This window comes from Rissa tridactyla, chromosome 3 (genome assembly GCF_028500815.1).
Source record: "Rissa tridactyla isolate bRisTri1 chromosome 3, bRisTri1.patW.cur.20221130, whole genome shotgun sequence".
Taxonomy (NCBI): domain Eukaryota; kingdom Metazoa; phylum Chordata; class Aves; order Charadriiformes; family Laridae; genus Rissa; species Rissa tridactyla.
Window position 1 is genome coordinate 88,693,780 of NC_071468.1, and position 21,857 is coordinate 88,715,636.

Sequence of the window (21,857 nt, forward strand, 5' to 3'; positions counted from 1 at the left end):
TTTAACCAATATTGAAAGCCTGAAAATTCAGACACCTTTCTGCAATGGACACAGGCACCATTTGAACTTGTCTTGGAAGAGATTTTCCATAGAAACAGTAACTTGAACTTTTGAGCATTGTTTTAACAGGATTCTCAAGCTTTCAGGCTACCTAGGACTTCAAAATCTCTTGGTTGTCAGGTAAAAAAAAAAAGAAAAAGTATAGTAAAAAAAAAGAAAAAGTATAGTAAAAAAGCTGCTGTTTCATACTGTCACAGACCACAATCCCTCGTCAGTATTCTGCTCCTGGCATAATAAATGAAAATGGTGCTGTACGTCTTTGTACGCAACGCAACCCAATTATCACTTCAGATGCACTAATCTTCAATACTGACTGCACATACTGTTTTCTCCGGCTAATTAATAACAGGCGCTTACATCGTCTTCTGAAGTTTGTTCTAACAGCAGCTCGGAGTAATTGCTACCAGTACCATTTCATTTAGACCCCACCCACTTAAATCACTTTACTCCAAAACTAAGTTCAGCTGATTTATGGTAATATATGTGTGCCACATTTCTCAGTGCTCCGCAGATCACTGTTAGGCTTCAATCACGCAATAAAATTGTGGCAATGTGTCATCGCGGCGTTGTAACCAAAACCTTTAGGGTATGTTAGACAAGGGAAAGAAAAGCCTTTGGGGATGTATTTTGGGTATCTTCGGTAACAACACCAAAGAAAGGTTCTGGAGAGATCTCCTGTACGTGCAGTTTTGGGGTCCCTCGCTGCGTTGTTATAAGCGTTAACGACAGGACTGCGCTGCAGACAAGGGGAAGAAGCATCGGTGGCTTCGGCTCCTCCCCAGACGGCACTCACCTGGGGAGCAGCTCCGGTCGCCCACCCCCGGGAGGCGACCGGGGCAGGGTTGGGGTGGCGACCCGGACCGCGCCTCGCCGCACACCTTAGGCGGGCGGGCGGGCCTCCGCGTCCCCTTTAAGAGGCGCGGCGGGGGGGAAGGAGGTGGGGGGGGCTTTGCCCCACGGTACCGGGTCCGGCCAGGCCGTACCGAGCGGGGTCACCTGACTGCGCCGGGCCACCGACCTGCGGCGACGGCGGCAGCGGCGGTCGCCTCGGCTGGGCTCCGTCCCGCCCTCTGCACCGGGGTAAGGGGCGGCGCTGCTGCGGCAGTACGCGGGGATTAGGCTGCGGGAGGATTAAGCCGCCGGCTGGAAATAGCAGCAGCGGCGGCTGCCGGGCGTGGACGGCCCAGCGCATCCCCGGCGGCCGCGGCGGGAGGGGGGGGCAGCCCGCCCCGCACCTGGGGCTACCGGGGCCGGGGGGAGGGAGGGGGGAAAGGAAAAGGAAAAGAAAGGGAAAGGGGGGGGGGGTGCTGCGCCGCGGGGCGCCTCGCCAGCGGGCAGCGCGGCGGTGCCCTCCCCGGAGCGGCGGCAGGAGGAGGAGGAGGAGGACGGGAGGGAAGGACGCACTGACAGGTCGGCCGCTGGCGCTCGCTTCATCCCCTTCTTCCCCCCCCAGCCCCGCCCTGGGATGCTGCATGGCGCTGGGCTCCGCCGCATCCAGCGGCGCCCCGTTTTCCCGGCGTGTGTGTGTGTGTCGGGGGGGGGTTCTCCATCGGGGCCGGGAGGTGGCGGTGTGTGTGGGGGAATAACATGGCGCAACGGTGCCATAATCTCCCACCGGGGAGACGGCGGGGCGGGCGCTGCGGCGGGGCCGGGGCGCGGCGGCGGCGCCCCCGCGGGCCGGGCGCTGCCGGGGCAGGTTAGGGGTGGCCGGGGGGGGTGACTCCTTCCTTCCCCTCCCGCCGGGGGCTCGTCCGTTATTTGCGTGCAGCCTCCTTCTGCCACCATCATTATTTCCCCTTCATCCTCTCCCTGCAGCCTCTAAAATACCCTTTATTTTTGCCCCAGGCGGCTTCTAGCGAGGCAAAGGCTTATACAACAGGGCGGGGGGGGGGGGGGGGGGCTGCGCCTCGGGAGGGGCCGGGCTGCCTGAAGGACCATTGTGCGTGTGGCTCTGTGTGTGTGTGTCTGTGTGTCTGTGCCGTGTCCCCCCCTCCCCTCGGCGATAAACCCGGAATCTCCCCATCCCCTCCCGTGTTGTGTTTTTTTTGTTGTTGGTTTTTTTTCTTTCCTTTTCCCCCCCCCCTCCCTTTTTTTCCGCCTCTGCAGAGCAGGCAGCAGCAGGCACGCCAGCGAAGATGTCGGGTCAGACGCTGACAGATCGCATCGCAGCTGCTCAGTACAGCGTTACGGGATCGGCCGTAGCCAGAGCCGTCTGCAAAGCCACCACGCATGAAGTGATGGGGCCCAAGAAAAAGCACCTGGACTGTGAGCATCCCTTTTTTTTTTTTTTTTTTTTTTTTTGTGTGTGTGTGTGTGTGTCCCCAAGCAAAGAGCCAGGGCCGAGGAGGCTACCCGCTGGGCTCTTCGGGGCACCTTTCAGCCCTCTGGTTGCCACGCTTGCTGTAAATCCAGCTTGCGAACCCTAAGGGTTATGAGAAATCTCCAGGACAGGATGAGTTATTATTGCATTTCTTCTCTTATTGCATAATACTACTATTTCGGCCATTTTTCACCGCCCCCCCGCCGTGACCTCTTGCCTTTTATCCAGGAAGGCAGTGCCAAACATGCCTTGTGGAGCAGGGGGTCGGAAAGAGGGGAGGGAATTGGACCTGGGGCAAAATGGACACGCGCTTGTTGCTGCCTGCTTCAGTCAGGATTAAGCTAGACCGAGCCATAAATGCTGCGCCAGGAGCTGGCCAAGCACTGGTAGGAGTGTAGCCGCCTCCACAGTGGACTTCTGAAGAGGTTTAGATGGTGGTGTGTGTGTAAATGGCAAGGCAGTTGGATAAGGCTACGCCATAGACTGGAGACAGCCTTTGGAGAGTTTAATGGCTGCTGCTGAGGTCCCAAATATCAGAGAGCAACTTCATGAGCTGCCTGATGATTTGCATCATGTTTCATTGAAGATGGCTGTAGCTTTGCCTCAAAGATTTAGGATCTATTCTGGACGGGCATTAGCTAGTTAATGCATGAAACAAGGTTGAAGTCAAAACGTTTCTTGAAAAACAATGAGCTAGTGATGTTTTGTCTTGACAGTTTTATTTCTTGTCAGCCCACTCAACTGTCAGTCCCTGCTTGGAGACACCAAGGAGTAGAATGGTGAAAGAATTTAATTGCGTGGTGTTAATTGGTTTTGTTTACCAGTAGTAACTCTGTCCAGCACTGAACTCAGTAGATCAGCAGCAGGTTTTAATGTCTAAAATTAAATGTTTTTCCAATTTATTTTTTTTTTGGACATGGTAAGAAACACTTTCAAGTAAAGATCAGCAGGTTTTATACCAAGCAGTTTCTTGGCTGCTGGTTGTTACTAAGTAATGCTGGTGCAGGTGCATGTAAGTACAAATCTGATGCTGCTGCATTTCTTAAAATGAGGTAGTATTACTTCTGGAAAGTAATTCCAGATTTCAGTGCTAATGACTTCATAGCTAACCCTTAAAGTGGCAAACAGCAGGTTGGTCTTCTAGTATATCTAAATACTCTTGTATATATGTCTAAGAGATGCTGATGTAAGCAGTATTGATTGAAGACTGACTTGAGTCTAAACAGTTGTTTAAATAGATCAGTGTCTTGATACCATGTATTCTTGTTTTCTTGTATATTTTAAAAAGTCGTCTTGGTTATCGATGTATCTTATGTTGCTGTTTGGTAGCTGTCGACACTTCTTAATCTGTAGGCTGTGTCTGGACAGTCCTACTGTATCTGTTACTAAAAGCTTTAGCTTAAAAAAAAAAAGCCTAGCTCATGTTTAAAAGCATGTTGTGTCTCTGCGTGTGTATTTTAATATATATTTAAGCACACATATGTGTATGTGTGTATATATATAAAAATAAAAGCACTATCTGGAATAGGCAGGATTAAAGTGAGGCAGGAATAATTTACCACTGCTATATTAAGGTCTGGAAAGGGATTGTGTTTGGATATTGGTGCTAATATTACTACTTCAGAAAATGAGCGTGGGAGAGACTGAAGCCGGTAGCATTCCAAGCAATTTCATACCCACCTGCATGTAAGACACAGAAGAGGAAGAGAAATTATTATTTCCTCGGAAGATACACCCCTGATCGTTTTTCCTTCTATTTTCCAAGCTATTGAGAGTTTAACTAACTGGTATCATTAAAGACAGAATCTTGTCAGTGGGAGATATGCACATTCAAAATTGTGGACTATAAATGAAAATTAAGTTTGTATTTTAGAAGGAAAAATATTCTCAGGCTCTTAAACCTGAGGTATCTCCTCAGAACTACGAATTGTTAAGCAATTCCTTGAACTCTGACGTATATCTTGTAAACAAATGTTAAAATCAGCCCTATATATTGCAATGAGAGAGTAAATTATAAGTTCATCTTCTGAAAGAGTAATACCCCCATGCAGGCAGGAGGTACTGCTAGGTGGAGGTAGCTCTGAGCCACGTGGCTGACGGCATTTCAAGTGGGATAAGTAGCATTTGAAGATGTGGAGAAGGGAATGAGAGGTAAAGCTTGCTGATGCCTTAAGATAAGTTTTCAGTCAAGGTGCAAAGGATTTAAACAATTAAAACTTAAGGTACCACAGAGAAATGGTTGGAGTGATGCTTTATGAAGGGCTGCAATTCTAGCATTGGCGTGGGGGTTCTGTGTCCTTGGGGAACTCCATAATTTTACTTAGTGTCTTAGTGGCCAGGTGTCACGTCACACAGCCTATCTTCCACTACCCTCTTAGCAGATGGGCTTTGTAAATTAAGTGGAGATCAACTATTTAATATGAGTTAAAGTAGTCCTATGAGGATGGGACACAATGATGCCTGTCCTCGCCTGTTTTCTGCAGAAGGTATTAGTTCCAGAGGGTTACAGAAAGATGATAGGTGACGACGGTGTGGGGTGTCTTTTTGTTGTTGTTTGGGATTTTTTAGTGAGTACTAATTAGAGGGAATTTGCTCTGAGGAATAAAAAGCATGATTTGGGTGTGAGGGGATATGTGTGAGGAAGGGAGGAGAAAACAGAATTAACGTTTCTGTGAATAAAAACCAAGCTGCTAAGTGTTTACCTTTGTGTGGTTTTCTGTACTTGCATAGCTTACAAGTGCGGGCTTTAATATGGATGCTGCACAGCGCGTAGTGCTGCTGGAGCACCTCCCTTACGAGGAAAGGCTGAGAGACCTGGGTCTCTTTGGCCTGGAGAAGAGACGACTGAGAGGGGATCTCTAAAGGGCGGGTGTCAGGAGGATGGGGCCAGACTCTTTTCGGTGGAGCCTGGCGACAGGACAAACTGGAACACAGGGAATTCTGTCTGAACATAAGGAAAAACTTCTTTACTTTGAGGGTGCCAGAGCACTGGAACAGGCTGCCCAGAGAGGTGGTGGAGTCTCCTTCTCTGGAGATACTCCAAACCCACCTGGACACATTCCTGTCCAGCCTGCTCTAGGTGACCCTGCTCCAGCAGGGGGGTTGGACTAGGTGATCTCTAGAGGTCCCTTCCAACCCCTACCATTCTGGGATAGTGGCTGTCCTTTGGCATGGACTCTGGGTGCTGCACAGGCTCGTCAGGTAAAGAAGTACTGAGTATTATTAGGTTGCTATCATGTACTCATTACTAAGATTTACCATTTTCTTGAATTCCAGCTCTCATACTAGTCAATTTCAAGTAACTGCAGGAAGTCGTGTCAGATGGCAATAAACGCATTTCCCAAGTCCCTGTAGGGAGAAAAGGAATGTAAATCTAGGTTGCTGTCATGGTTTGGGGCAAGCCATTGCCGTTGGCACATTAAGAGCTCTGACCCTTTTGGACTTCCCAAACTTGTCGTCTCGAAGCCGTATCATTGTGGTGACTTTATCTCGCTCAGCTAACTGTTGTGTTAAATACATTACAATTAGATACAGCGAGTGAGGAGAGCATTTCCACGGAGAAGTGGGGATTAGCATCTTGATTTCACTGCAGTGAGAAGGGCCATTGCAGAGTGGGTGAAGGAGATACATGGACTGTGTTAAGGGTATATGGGCTGTGGTAATTCAACTGGGAGGGCAATCCTAGTGCACAGCATAGAAGTTTCATTCTCAGAATTGTCCTGAAAGATGTGTTAAGGCTTCACTGAGGGTTTAATTGTGTGGGGCAAGTAAAAGGCAGCTTCCAAACTCGAATGGGTGTGACTCTGATGGTATCAACAGGGAGAAGCTTTCGGTGAAGGGAAATAACTTGACTTTCAAATGTTAAAACATACAATAGATGAGGGAAAAATAGGTAGATCTGAACTCAGCTCCTTTTTTAAAGGATCTCACTCAGAAACAGACCGTCAAGCTTTCATTTAGGGAAGTGGATTGGAAACCAGTGAGGTTGTTGCATCTGCAGTTGGTCATAAGAAGTTCCTGTTTCTGAAAATGATCAAAATGGTTGGGATTTTTCTTGGCTTATTTTGTTGAGTGAATTGCTTTGCAGCAGGAGGAAGTTCTGGAGTGTGTATGCTAAAAAGACCATGTGGTGCTTCCTACTTCTTCAAAATAATTCTTGTAAGGTAGAAGGCCCTTCTAGAGGCCTGATCAGGAGCTGGGAGATTTTCATGAAATGTGGAAACAAAGCAGATGAAGATCAGGACTTTATTTTTCTGTGGCTGTGGAGATGACCTGTGGATCTGTAGTAACATCTTTACATCCCAAGTATAATTTTTCATATTTGTATGTGGCTGACAAACAACAGCTCTAAAAGGAAATTTATAGTTTAATTCATGCTGGTAACTGAGCTGCAGGTCCGTTGTCTGTATTTTGTTCACGCAGAAACTTTTTTTCCTGCAGTGTTTTGCCGTTCTCCTGTGAACTGTGGGGATGACCTAACAAGCTTGAATCACTGTGGTCTCCAGTGTTGAAACAGAAGTGCTGTTGACCAAAACCAATGGGTTAGATGGTTTTCCTAGGCTCAGTAAAGATAAAGTTGCTAGATCCCACAGGTTAGTCTTAGAAACATCTGTCTCATTCATGGTCATGGGGAACAGGAGAGGTGCCTGAGGACTGGAGGAAGGCTAACGTCACTCCAATCTTCAAAAAAGGCAAGAAGGAGGACCCAGGGAACTACAGGCCGGTTAGTCTCACCTCTGTCCCTGGGAAGGTAATGGAGCGACTCATTCTGGATGTCGTCTCCAAACACATAGAGGAACAGGAAGTTATTGGAAGTGGTCAGCATGGATTTACCAAGGGCAAATCATGCCTGACCAATCTGATAGCTTTCTATGATGTTATAACGGGTTGGCTGGATGAGGGGAGAGCCGTAGATGTCATCTACCTCGACCTTAGCAAGGCTTTTGACACTGTCTCCCATAACATCCTCATTAGGAAGCTGAGGAAGTATGGGCTAGACGAGGTGACAGTGAGGTGGATCGAGAGCTGGCTGAGTGACAGAACCCAGAGGGTTGTGATCAGCGGCACAGAGTCCAGTTGGAGGCCTGTAACGAGTGGTGTCCCTCAGGGGTCAATACTTGGACCAATTTTGTTCAATATATTCATTAATGACCTAGATGAGGGGACAGAGTGTATCCTCAGCAAGTTTGCTGATGATACCAAGCTGGGAGGGGTGGCCGACACTCCAGAGGGCCGTGCTGCCATCCAGCGTGACCTGGACAGGCTGGAGAGCTGGGCAGAGAAGAACCTAATGAGGTTCAACAAAAGCAAGTGTAGGGTCCTGCACCTGGGAAGGAAGAATGCCAAACACCAGTATAGGTTAGGGGCGGACATGCTGGGAAGCAGCTCTGAGGAGAAGGACCTGGGGGTCCTGGTAGACAGCAAATTATCCATGAGCCAGCAGTGTGCCCTTGTCGCCAAGAAGGCCAATGGCATCCTGGGCTGCATAGGGAAGACTGTGGCCAGTAGGTCGAGGGAGGTCATTCTCCCCCTCTACTCTGCACTGGTGAGGCCACAACTGGAGTACTGTGTCCAGTTCTGGGCTCCCCAGTTCAAGAGGGACAGGGAACTACTGGAGCGAGTCCAGCGAAGGGCAACCAAGATGATTGTGGGACTGGAGCACCTCCCTTATGAGGAAAGGCTGAAAGAGCTGGGACTCTTTAGCCTGGAGAAGAGAAGGTTGAGGGGGGACCTGATTAATGTTTACAAGTACCTAAAGGGTGGGTTTAAGGAGGACGGAGCCAGGCTCTTTTCAGTGGTTCCCAGCGACAGGACAAGGGGCAACAGGCACAAGCTAGAACATAGGAAGTTCCGTTCAAATACACGGAAAAACTTCTTTACAGTGAGGGTGACAGAGCACTGGAACAGGCTGCCCGGGGAGGTTGTGGAGTCCCCTTCTCTGGAGATTTTCAAGACCCGCCTGGATGCAGCCCTGACGGATGTGCTTTAGGCAACCCTGCTCTAGCAGGGGAGTTGGACTAGATGATCTCTAGAGGTCCCTTCCAACTCTGAAGATTCCGTGATTCCGTGATTCCTGAGAAATATGTCTGTCTGTTTTTTGGGAGAGATGGGGGCCAGTGGAGCTGTCTTGAGTCATTAGGCTTCGGTGACTGTTAAGGTTAACTTGGATACCATTTTGCCGGTTTGCTGTTGAAGTGATTTGGGGAGTGTTCCAAGTGTGTTGGCACATGGGGCCCTTTCCTAGCGGGAGTAGCGCAGACGTACAAGTGCTGCATTGCTCTGCAGTCCAGGTGACACTTTGTCTTTACAGCGGTGGAAATAACTTCAAGAAAGTTGCCAAGAACGGAATCCCTGTACAAACTGGGCTCAATCCTTCACACTTTACTAATGAAACTACTTCTGTATGTCTCGCTGTATCTTGTATTGCAGCAATTTGTCACCATTTTCACATATGAGAGAGGTGACTTTGTTTAAAAGTTAGCATTGAAGATCAGCTGTAATACAGTGTCCTGATTTTTGTTGTCACAGCTGGGGTATATTCTAAATTACAGACTCTTCCTTGTCCCCCCAGTGAATCTCTTTCACACCTGAAAAGAAAAAGAAATACAAGCAAGCAATTCTATTCTTTAATTCATTGGATTAGTACATTTATTTTTTTTGTGTGTGTACGGACTTGTCATCAGTCTCTGTTGAATAGCTCTCTCTTTCTGTGGGTTTCTCCCATGTCCTTTCCCAAAACAATATTGAAGACTCACTTCATTTGGAGGTGTGTAGATCTCTGAATAGAAGTAGAAATGTCTGTCATGGGTAAGGGAAGCTAATAAGAAGGCTTTTTAGATTAGTTGATCTTGCATATTTCAATGGCATTAACTTTCAATTCCCTCCCCACCCCATACTGTTTTTAAGGCATGTGTAATACCAAGACAAGGCTGCCCTTTTAATTAAGCCAAGACCTGGCTAACTAATTTTTCAAATGTTCTTTCAATCTTTGAAAGAAGTTTGTAGAAGTTTGAATTCACATTCAGATACAAAGGTTGAAACATGGGCAGAATCACTTGATCTTGTGATTCTGAACTATTCTGTGTTTAAGTCTTCTTATGGTACAATGCCTAAGGAAAGGGAGGATGAGGAAACAGAAGAGTGGGTAGACAGTGTAATATTAAACTTTCTTTCTTCCAAAAGGTGTAACTTGATAAAGCTAGATTGACTAGTCCTACCCTCCCTCCCTTTGGCTTTTCCTTAGCTGAAGGCATGTATTCTTAGTCCGTTTTCAATAGTTATCAAGATCCTTCTGTTAAACGTGCTTCGTCAAGGTCATGGATCACGCATTCTAGGACGAGTCAGGTCTGTTTGCTGTACTGACTTCCATTAGTAGACCTTGGTAATGGAGTAGCCATGTCTTTCTTTGAGGCTGCTTGTTCATGAGATGACAGTGACCATCCATAGTTCTAATCGCTTCTATTTAGTAGTTGAATATGTTTCATAAGTCTCATAGTGTTATTCCCTTAGATCCTGGATGGCAGCAGGTGAACATCTTTTAAACAACAAAAACAATTGCAGTTTGATTTCCTGTGGTTTGATTTGATCTGCACCTCTGATTTCCCAGCCTGGCTTTTAAATTCTCCATCCTTTTTGTGTGTGTCTTAACCTGGGTCTGTGCCACTAGTGAGGAATTCTGTGAAGTTTACAAGAAGGTGCTCTGTCGATGTGGTCTGTCCATGCTTCTATGTCTGTGCCCCATGAAGGAACCTCTGAGGTGCCTAAAAGTAGATGATGTTCAGGATAACTCTGAAGGGCGTAAAGCATTTTGTATGCATTCAGCTTACCTGCTTCTTGCTGGATGGAGAAATTGGTAGCCAAAGAGGAAAATTTGCTGCTCTTTTAGTCCCCACTTCTGAAGAAATGATAATAACCAGGGGCATACGTGCCTCTGGTATTTTTCTGCCTATGTTCAAGATACTCAGGACTACTTTGCTCTCCCTACCCTACTTACCTTCCCCCTGGTACTGGGTGTCCACAGCAAGGTATTGTCTGCAGGGGTGGCCTCTGAGAAGAGACCAGGGCATGCTCCATGCCAGACACAATGAGCTCCACAATGGATCCACCACAGGACACAGCTGAGCCCGTCCACCAAGCTTGTGGCACCTCTAGGAAAGGCCAGAGAACACTGGACAGGCAGAGGAGGAGGAGGGGAAAAAGTGAGAAACGGTAGAATGAACACCAGCGTGGAGCAGGAGGTGCTCCATGATGCTGGAACAGATATCCCTGGCAGCCTATTCTCAGAGGTCACAGCTGCACAGTTTCCCCCTGCTACCAAGACGTTGCCATGTGCACCCAATATTCCCCTTGCTCCCAAAGAAAAGACAGGGGGAGACCTTCCTCAGTCGGCTGTGGACACGTGGTATGGCTGAAGGAGCTGGACCCGGTGTTTCTGGAGGTAGAGGGGATGACATTACATCCCTTCCCTTAGTCTTACTATGGTCTAAAGATGAGTCAGTGGTACCAAACAGTATCATTAAGTTAATGTGTCCTATTGCTTTTTGGAGCTTCTTTTCAAGACACAGATCAGGATGCGGGTAAGGGTGGAACAGCACACGTTGTGGTGTGTGCCTAGGGGAAATACAGTAGTCTCAGCAATGAGTGTCTGGTGAAACTTGAATCTCCAAACTTCAACACATGCCATGCAGATTAGGAATGATATTCTGCCTGGCTTGGAGAGAGGGGTTTCAAATACCATGAAAAATAAAAAGCAATGAATAAAGCAAGCCGGGAAGTCAGGGTCTGAATCTCAGCGCAGGACGTCTAGTGTGCCAAAAGAACGGGCTGAACGGCTGAACCCTGAACTACATGATATGATGGAAGAAGCCTTCCTAGTAGCTTTGCAGGCAGTGATCTGTGGCACAGGGTTTGCAGCAGTACTTTTGTTCCCCTGAGTCAGCAGTACCAGCAAGACTGCAGTGTGAGGCTTCATTGGTAAGTTGATATTAGAGCATCCCACCCCCTCAGGCTCTGCATGGTTGCTTGATTTTCCTGCTGGCCGAAATTGTGCTTGGATGAGAGCTTGGTGGCTTAAATAAAAGCTCAATAAACCAGATGTTGGCAATTGCTAGAAGGCAATTGGAATACTTGGCAGAGGCTAGCTTGTCACTTTACGGAGTATGGTTAAGCCTGCTTTTTCTGGAGTCTTGCAAACCGCATGCTAGACCCTTAAAACTGTTTTTAATACTTTTAATCTTGCTATTCTGATCACATTTATTTCTGCAGAGCAGCTTGAAAATGATGAAAATTGATACCAAACAAGCTTTGCAAGGATGGGCTCAGAGGTATATTCAGCAGTCATAGATGATAACCAGTAGGCTTTATTCTTCTCTTTAGGTTGTGAAACACGTTTGCTGAAGTAGTTGAGAGTTTAGCCCACAAGGAGAGGGAATACACCAGCAGTCTGGACTAGAGCCACAAAAGGTATTGGACATCAGCCTTGAAATGTCACCGTGAATGTAGGTGGAATACTAGAACAGGGTTTTCTAGGCTGCTGGCAAATGGTGCATCCACTGACTGCCTGAGGCTTGCAGCTTAGTCATAGGTGCAGTATGGGAAACGGCAGTGCACTGTATTACCACCGACTTCCGGAAGAACCAAGTCTAAATACCCTTCTGTTCCTCCTCCCTGCCCAGGATAATGTGATCTCTTGCTTTGTTTTAGGTTCTGTCTGTATCTTAACTTAGTTTAACGAAAGGGGTCGGATGCAGAAGAGTCCTGGTGTCATGCTAATGTGCGTTTCTGTAATCTGTACTCCAGCCATTTCAGCTGAGGCAGCGTGTCAGTTGGTTGCTTTCCTAGAGTCTGTTTTTTCTAGCTATCGATAAAACTCAAAAGTGTTACGATATTTCCTGTAGAGGAGATTTTTGCGAGTACATAGGCATGATCATGCTTGAAGGCCACCAGGAGAGCACACCCTGCCTCTCACATGTACTGTGAGCTGCAAGTTGCTGACAGGACGTGTTTGCAGCTTGGGTCTGACTCGTGGCAATTGACGCTTTTCTTGGTCATAAGCCAACATGCAAAATTACCACAGGTAGAAAGTAAGTTGGCAGGAACTCCTGTGTTGTAGTTGGGCCACAGAGCTCTAACAAAACAGTTGAGCTGTGTGCTTTGCCAAGGTGGCTTTGCTTTCTCAAAGAAGGAATGAAAAAGAAAGCCATGTTCTTTGCTAGTTGTTTCTAGGTATTTAGGAGATGAGGTTATGGCTGAGATGTGAAACACCAGTAAGAACAGATTAGAGAGTTTGGTGTCTACTTGTCTTGTCTATTTAAAGGACCCAAGAACATATCTTTTCAAGAAACTGTCTTAAACATTGCTGTCCTAAAGAGGTGGGACAAGACTGTGGCTTGACTGCTGACAGGATAGTCGATCACTTCAGACTGACTCTTGGCTTGGCACGAGCGCGGATGACACAATGGCAGCGGGTGCTTCCATAGCAGATGGTCAGCGGTTAACCTGCGGAGCCTGGCAGGCTCCTAGTGCCTCTGGCATAGTTTTGCTGTATCTCTTAAGTCTCTCTGATAGCTTACAGAATGTTCTGAAATGGTCCTCCATAGAAGTGAGAGGAAGACGTGACTGCTCAAAGCATGAATAAAACATGCTGACTTGTCGCCCACATTCTTAAAATGTATGCAAGTTCACAAGTTTAGAGGAAGGTCCTCAGAATAAGGCAGTGATCAGTTATCTTGCCACAGGGCAGGACTGCACTTGCTAGAGGATGCATCTTTACACATAATTGAGGAGCCCACGTAGATGCACTTAAGTGGGAGTTCTAACTGTTTTTTAAAGGGACTCTTCCTTTCACTTCTCGTTTCAGAGTGTAGGCCTTGTATGAAAGGGGGAAGCCAGCTGGCCTCTTTCCTGGCTCTGAAGGCTGCTTTTTCTCATTATATAGAGGTCGAATATAGATGCAAACTTTAACATATCATTGCATCAGTTCTTTAGTAACCCTGGGGTTTTAAAACCTAACCTTTTCAAATGGAGACTTGGGTTTGGCTCGTGCTGCCTGACTCTGGAATCCAAAGTATGGTTATTGTGCGCGTAGCTCTAAATCTAAGTTTTACAGCTTCATCTAAACCTATTTATAGGAGAATGTACATTCTGCTGAGGGGCATCAAGCCAGAGGAAGCCAATGTATCTAGTGTGCCAGTGTTTTGAAAACATGTAAATTTTGTCATGAGTGATGTTTTGTTACTGGCATCTGAAAGAGAATGCTGTTTTCATATGTGAGTCTTGCCTGTGACTTTCTGATCTGATCTTTCATTCTAAGCCATTTAGAATCTTTCTAGTTTTGCTAAGGTTGATTTAAACTTCAAATTTTTCTGTTATTTGTGAATGGCAAGAGCATTATCAGGCAAATTTTGCTATGTTTGGAATAGGTGAGTTTAAAGAATTTCCTCTTGTTTATCAGGAAGTTGTAAGTTGCTTAAGCAGTATTATGAGAAGCTGCCTTTCAAAACTCACCTCCGTAGCACGCTCAGGAGTTTAACTGACACTTCTCGGTGTTCCAGTCTGGTGATCTGACTCTGTGTGAAGCTTCGCTGTCTGGATGCGAGTCTGAGTGATGGATTCCAGCTTCCCCACTCATCAACAGCTCGATAGGAGACTTCCACTGCCAGTGGCAAACACATCTTCCAGAGGCTTTGGTGACTTCGAACTGTTGGATAGCAACTTGAGATTGTCGGTTTAATGTTAGTAGTCTTAACTGCATCTTCCATCTCTGGGGTGGATGTTCCACTGAATTTAACAGAATTTTTTTGCAACATGAAGTAATCTGCAGTATATGAAAGGCTACAGGCTTGTGTTGAAGAGTAAAGTCTACTGGTAGTTGGTGGTAGCTTTTTTTCAAAAATTCTAAGACTTAAACTCACCTGTCTGTGTGGCAGAAGCAAAGGAGTCTTATTTAACTGGTGTAGTACAGGGGAATGAACATAAAGGAGTTGCACGTTTGCTTTCGTTTTTTTTTTTTTTATTGGCAAGGAGAGAGTAAAGCTCCATATAATCATGAAGGATATCAGTAAATTTGTGTTTAAAAAAAAAAAAAAAAAACCAACCCAAAACAAAACACAAAAAAACCAGCACCACCACCACCCCCCAGAAAAACCCCACTCCAATTATTTTAAGGCACAGCACTCACGTATGAGGCAGCCGTCTGGTTTTAGGAACTTTGTGGTCTTCCTGTTGTGTTACAGGTAAAGATACAGGACAAAGTGGATTGAAATGACTGTAGCTGTGTTAAAAAGTCCTTGCTGTTCGTTGTAGCTGCTTCAGTATGCCTCTAGGAGGTCATAGTGTTGCACCGACTGTGTGGACAGGTTTGCATTACACTTGGTTTATTTTTCCTACAGATATGTTCGTGTTTTCAACAGGACTATCTGCATAGTTGTGGGCATTTCGTTCCCGGTTAAGAATTTCAACCCATGCTGAGCTTCTGGTCGCGTGTCAGCTTGACAGAGTGCCTGGGCTCTGGCCTTGTTTGGTTACTTTTCAGGCTGACCCTGATGAAGGTTACGTTGGCCCATGAAGTCCACTGGCAAAATATCTGGACTTCTAGAATAATTTGGCAGAGACAGTGGGAAAAACACAAACTATAGCCTGGATATTGAAAGTTAGATGTGTGAGCTGCTGAGGCCGCCTGCTCAACTGACCTGTTTCTAGCAGACAGGCTGTAGCTAATTAACATGCCGCTGAAGTTGCTTGCACATTGTCTCATCCCCACCATGTTTTTTTTTTGTGTATTCCCCATGTGTAACAGCCGAGTAGTGCAGCTGAAACATCAGACTGCTTCCCATATATTTTCAGTCTCGCTTAGATTCATAGTGGATTACGAATTGCTGTTCTGGGCAGAGTTGATAGGCTAGTGACACTTTTACTTCTACAAGTTTATTACAAGAAATGATTTTCTGAGGAAGGTAGATCATTTGGAGGTGAAAAGCACTAACCAGGGTTCATTCTTCTCAGAATAAAAACGACACAGCGCAGCAACTCATATAGCTCATGTACCATGCCTCGGTTGATTACCACGATCTGCCAGATGTGGTTGGAGTGTAAGATCAGCCCAATATGTAAAGGCTGATTAGAAACTACTGTAGTGCAGAGATTACAGTAAGTGACCCCATGTTGCTGTGGCAAACATGAAATCCTTACTTTTCTAGTGCTGTTCCGAATAAAAGCTGCAGTTGATCCTGTTATTGATGTTCCAGTGAACAGCCAAGTGACGAGAGTTACGAGTTGATATAACCAACAGGTAATGTTAGGGGTTGTTCAAACTCATGGAAGGATAATCACAGGCCACAGCTGGAATCCTGGTATACAGTTTCAGTAGTCAATTAACTAGATCTTACCAACTTTTATCCTTCTAAGCAATAATCTTGCAACAATATACCTCCTTTAAGCTTGTTCTGTTGTTTGCAGCAAGACCTAGGATGCAGTGGGACTGTCGCTTTAATGCTTGCATGGTTGGAGAGAACAATTCGGCGCCTTAGAGGAAATTGAATGAATGCTTTGAAGGCTTGGCAGAAGATTGGCTGGTGGCCACAGTTTCATATTTCTTCTCAAAATTAATGTGTATTCTGGTTAAGGCTTCCAGGTTTGAACTGCTGAAGGAAATAGCTTGTAGAATGAGGGATGAGATTTGCCATGCAGGATAAAATTTCCTTTTTATGCAAAGTTGTTGGTCAAATGCTACTTGTAATATTAGTAGAGGTTTTTTTTTCCATGTTCCTTCCTCCCCTGGATTTTGGCATCTAAGATGCCATATTGCAATAGGATGGGGAATAGCATTTCTCCAAGACAATTGCTTTTATATTTTAACCTTATAACTATTGGTTGGTGTCCACCAAATGCTGTGCAAAAAAAGGCAGTACAGTGATGATTCGTGGCCCAGCTGCTATTTGCAGTAAATCAATAAAATAGAGAAGTGGCACATCTAGCTCCAGAATTACTGGATGTTTCATGTCGACATAAGCAGAACTGCTCAATTCTTGTCTTTGAGCAGAAAAATACATGTTTCTGTTGAGCTAGTTGTGGAGCAGGATTTGGGTGGAGAGAGGGTTTGGAATGGGATCTCTGGGTGAAAGGAAGGGATCATCAGAGCAGTGATTATTGTCTTTTCCCTGCTTTGCTGAACTTGTATTCTTGCCTGAGACAAATTCTTTGGTATTCAAAGTGAGTGAATTCTGTACAAACGAGGTTCAAGTCTGAGCTTCTAACTGCTTTGGACAGGGGAAAGAGTCCATGCTTAATAACTAAGGCCTTTCCTACAATGAAGCTGCTTGAAAAAGCTGTGGTGGCTGTGATTGGGAAGAAACCAGGCAGGATTCTTTGACCATGGGGCCTTTTCTCCTTTTCTTAATGTTCTGGCTTCATGTGTGTAAGGCTAAAAAGCTGCTTTCCTTAGTACGTTTGTACTAGGGAATTTTTGTGTAGCCCATCTTCTGTGTGACAGCTTTATTGTTACAGATATTTAATTCCTGAGTAAAATTAAAGCTTTTATTCTTCTGCATAGTTGGATCATGAGTGTCAGTAAGGTCTCAGACTTTGCCCATAAAATATATTCATCGCTAATTAATTAGCAGTCTTAAAGGCCATACTTAAAACCCCAATGACTGCTGCTTAAACTTGAGCTTTGGCAGCTGGCCTGAATGTCATCTTTCAGTTGTACTGGTCCAGAAGAGGACTCCAGTGTAAACGCTAAAGGTAATGCACATTATTCTCCTCTGGAGGCAGTGGAGCTATAAGTTCTAGGAACTTTTAAGTAAAAAGTATTCATAGTTCATGAAACTTGAAGGAGTTGCTTATGGCAAGAATTTTTTTTAACATAGTATAATTGCACTTTTTCCCCGTTATTAGTACTTAGGGGGACAGCTGCTTGGTGGCACCCTTTCAGGTCCAGTAGAAAACCACCTGATGTCTGGCTCCTATTTTCCCCTTTCCAAGAGAACTGCACCTGAACCTCTTGGGAAGTAAAGCCATATGTATAAATCATTAAGGACCAAAAGGGACACCAATCCAACAATGTAACTGGTTTAATACTGCTAATGAGCCGGGGTGGTTTTTGCAGATGACTTAAAGCCAAATATCTTGCCTTGATATGGGGGGGAAGGAGGGATGCAAGCTTCATGAAAGCGCATTGGAATAAAATCCAACAATGTATATGTAGTTTTCAGCTTTTTTTTTCAAAGCAGGTATTTGGTGAAATAGGAGGTGGTGTGCTGCTGTATTTAAAAAGGAGTACTGTGATAACAAGATGATTCTAAGGCTAATTAAGCTTTCAGATTGAGAAATTGGAGGAAGCTCCAAGAGAAATTTGATGGTACTCAAAGTCATCCGCCCTGTCTCTCTGCAGACTCTTCAAGTGATTGATAGGGAAGAAGAAAATGGTTTTCTCTTTTGCAAAATACTTAATACTATGGGGAGTATGGCTATGCCTATGAGTAGGCAGAGAGGAAGAAATTGTGTATAAAAAGTTGTCTTGGTGGGGGATGCAGTTGTGTGGTTCAAAGACTGACTGCCATAACCTCTCAAACCTCAGGATCTGCATCAAGTATTCATCCTCACGAGTCTGAGATATGTTTGGGAAGAAGGAGGTCTGTGAAGTAAGGGTGGAGAGGAGGGGTAGCAGTTGTTTGTAGTCACAAGGGCTATAGCTGCATTACTGGGAAAGTCTTTATAGTACCTGGAGGGCGTGTGCTCTGTGGAAGATTGTCTTTAGGGTTGTTGAGTTGGTGTAGGCATGAAAGTGCACAGGCAATATCTGGAAGATGCTGGAATTTGATAAAGGGTAGGCTTGCTGGGGTCAAGGTGAGATGTAGTAACTCTTGAGGCAGACTTTTGGGGAGGAGGGAGGAGACAGCATGGATTGCTGTTCTGCTTGGGGAGATTACTACAAGCCAAACTATGATGCATGTTTGTGGAGATGGGGCAAAGTGGGGGTGAAAAGAGTAGATAGTAAACTTTAATCCCACAGATAAATTCCCAACTCTTGTTGGAATTGCTTGATAGTTAAAGCCAATGATATTAAAATCATCTAACATTCTCATGAGCAATTATTGTAGAAGCAGAAACCAGTAACTTTGTTCTGCTTTCCAGTACTGTTTTGTGGTCAGTCTTCTGCAGACCTGGAAGTTCAGTTCTTGCATTGGTTAGCACAACGATGTAGTAGCTTCCTCATACACTTCTGTGTCTTGCAAGGGAGGACTTGTACTGTTACTTGCCTATTTAACTTTTTTGGTTGAGGCTTGTAAACTCTTTAAGCCACTTCTTTCTGTTCTTGACTAGCCTGGATTTGGAACAGTCCTGTATTTCCTTTTCTATAGGTTCAAGGCATTATTTAAATACTTACAAGCAAGAAAAAAAACTTGTGAAGACTATTGTAGTGTTCAACATTAGTGAGGAAGGTCTGTAAGGGGGTTACTGTTGGAGAGATCTGGCAAAGTTTAGGAACTGAATGTGTGACACAGCTCAGATGCTGAGGCAGCTCATGTGTTAATGCAACCTGGAATGACAGCTGCTCTTAAGCTGGCACCAATATCCCTCTGAACAGAGAGGTCTTGTGCTCTGCTGCTGTTTTGCTGCATACTGAAATGGAAATTGTGAATAATTAACTTTGAACTGGGGAATCCCTGGTCTGTTTGTTAAAGTATTGAGTAAAAAATCCCCAAAACAAAACAGGAAAAAACCCTGCCCAGATCCAGAATACAATCTGAAAAGGTAAAGGAATAAGAGAGATGCTTTAAAGTGTTGTGTAATCTCTCTCATTAAAAAAAATAATCTCAAAACCAGGAAGTAGTTTTTAATGAGACTGAAGTAGTCTGAAATTCTGAAGACTTTGAAACTTTCTTGCTGTTCTCCTTTTTGCCTTATGAGTTTAACAAGCACCAAAACTAGTCACACCTTCTAGTGGTCTCTTTGAAAGACCATGAAGAGCTAAGGTGTCTTAACTTCCTTCAGTCTTCCTTATTGAACCTTCTACTGATCTTCCTCAATTTGGCAGGCTTGTCTTTTTGTTAATGAAGGTGTTAATCATACTCTGGCTTTGCTTCTTTTCCCTAACTAAGTTGCAGATGTCTTAAGACTGGGTCAAAAGTTGGCTAGTCAAGGAGTTTAAAGACTGGTATTTAGATTTAAGTTGTGGTGTCAAAGAATTGGCAGCCATTTATTTCTATGCACGTTGGGTTTGCATCTCAAAACTTAACTAGAAAAAGTATGTTGAAGTCCAAATTATAATTTAAACAAGGATCTCTGGGCTGAAAAAGTATTCAAAATAGCAGCTACCAAAAAGCGAAGAGAGGAAATAGGAGAAATCATGTACTATGTTTTGGCATTTATAATTTGGTCCCACAGCAAACAAACGGATTCAAATGAAGGACATCTTCATTCTCCAACTCCTTCACTTCTGTGAAAGTCACAATGAAAGCACTTGCTGCTACTGCTGCACATTCCTGATTTCTTACTCTGCTTGGGATCTGTATTTGAGCTCAGTGTCTGGGTTTGGGAATTAGCTGTCAGTGTACTTGCCATGGATGCCTGCAGTAGTAGAAACTTCATCAGGAAGGTACCTTTAATCCTTGTTTGTCCTACTTGTGTGTACCCCAAATGGGATCAACTTCGTAAAACTGCTTCATATGGCCTCTGATGGGCTGCTGTGCTTTGTCTGGTACTACTTAATATTACCTGGTTTGTATTAACAAGTCCACCTGCGACTTGCTTGGAAGGCTGTACTTATTGTCTCTTTTGAAAACTAAGTTTCTGTCCCACCAGTAAATGCCTGAATCTGCATCTTTTGAAAATGTAGTTTCTAGATTTTCTTTTTCCTTGTATGTGTTTTCTTTTTCCCTTGTACCTATTCTTCCCTACCACACTGAAGTCAAATTAGTTTTGCTAAGTCTTACTTTAAAACTTAGCTTAGCCACCAAACTCTGCTCAGAGTTCGTTACGGTTAGATGTGCTTTTGAGTTGGTCCAGACGCTGACGATTGCTGATTAAGCTGAGACTCTATGGTATTGGGGAAAGAAACCCAGGAAGCTTGAATTTCTTAACTTTGTGGCATGACTTAATGGGGAACAGCTCAGCAAGAATTAATGCCCCATCTCCTCCTTTTCCCCCTCAGATAATGGGTAAAATGTTCATGCGCGGCTTAATTCTTTCCTGCGCACTGAAAGTAGTAGGCTTAAATTTAATCATACCTCTCTACTCAGCGCACTATAATTACTCGTGTCCTAAAACGTTCAGAGCTGCAGACTGAGATGCCGTACCCTCCAGCAGTTCGGAGAGGAGGCAGAAATGATGGAGTGGCTACAGAAGCGGTGCTGTGGTCGTGTGTAGGAGTGGAGCGCTGTAGCCTCCGCTGCCAGCCTTGCTGGGGGTGGGCTCCTCTGAGGTTTCATTATCTAACATCTGCCGATGGAGTTCACGGTTTACACCCCCCCCTCTTCCATAGTGAGCTACGTGCTGAAACTTGGGACTGAAAACTTGCAAATTTGGTGCATGTTCCCTTAAGGACAAATGCTGTTGTCTGCAGTAAAACCTCTGAACGGGGTAAACAGTGAGCAAGCTGCTTGTGACTTGCTTTTAGGCTTTTACAAACCACTGTCTTCTATAATGCATTAATCAGCAGTACAGAATAAAAAAATCATTGGCCTGTTTGTACAACAAGATCAAGGAGAATTGTTGGAGCTCTGTGAGCTTGGACTGCTGTCATTCAATAGCATGGCTTTACTACTGTAATACTTTGCAGAGCTGTCTCCTTCGGGGATAGTATTACTGAGGATATGAAAGTTGACTTTACATTTCAGAAGGTGTTCTGCGGTTAAAAAAAAAACAACCCTCAAACCAACACCCACAACCAAAACAAAAACCACCCTGAGAACAAACATTTTAAAATCAGACTTGGTGAGCAGATTACATAATTCTTGTCTTCTGTCTCATTACAGAAAATCATTCCACTGACCTGAAACTGAAGACAACCTGCTGCTTTTATGCCCATACAAAAGACAATTTTAAATGCAAGCACTGCAGTTGTCACAGGCTTCTGACTCTGACCTATAGATTTCTTGTATCTTAAATTAGTCTGTTTAATAGAAATTAAAAAAAAATCCCTTGCCATTAATTAAAAAAAAATAAAAACCAAACAAAACAAACATTTACTAAACTTCCGAATGCTTCTGGTACAGCAGTTTGGGCTTCTGAACATGCCAGGTGGATCTCAATAGCTGATGTGACTCATCAGTCTGTTTAGACAGACCCGTCCTCTGGACTTTTTCTGCCCTGCAGAGGCAGAATGAGTAGTCTCACAACAGTCTGAACCTTGGTTTTCTGCTCTTAGCGATGTTAATGTCCTCCATTATATGGGGTTGTGTTGGGGAGGGAAAGCAAGTCTGTAAAGTGGTGACCCTGCTGCCCAGGTGAACTAACTCCTGTAGAGTGTGTACAGCAG

At 44.8% G+C, this 21,857-nt stretch overlaps 1 protein-coding gene across 20 annotated transcripts in view; it reads left to right on the top strand.

The window, feature by feature from the left end:
- Positions 1-1,043: 1,043 nt before the first annotated feature.
- SNAP91 (synaptosome associated protein 91) overlaps positions 1,044-21,857 on the top strand; it is a 73,181-nt gene continuing 52,367 nt past the window's right edge. For 17 of the 20 annotated variants that reach the window (XR_008465562.1, XM_054196047.1, XM_054196033.1 and 14 more), the window contains exon 1: positions 1,864-2,325. Coding sequence is in view for 19 of the 20 variants with exons in the window: in XM_054196047.1 (XP_054052022.1) it covers positions 2,196-2,325 (130 nt within the window). In the remaining variant the exon portion in view is untranslated. Of the gene's footprint in view, positions 1,141-1,348; positions 1,471-1,863; positions 2,326-21,857 lie in introns of those variants that run through there. The other 3 variants (XM_054196030.1, XM_054196029.1, XM_054196027.1) reach the window with 3 other exon arrangements.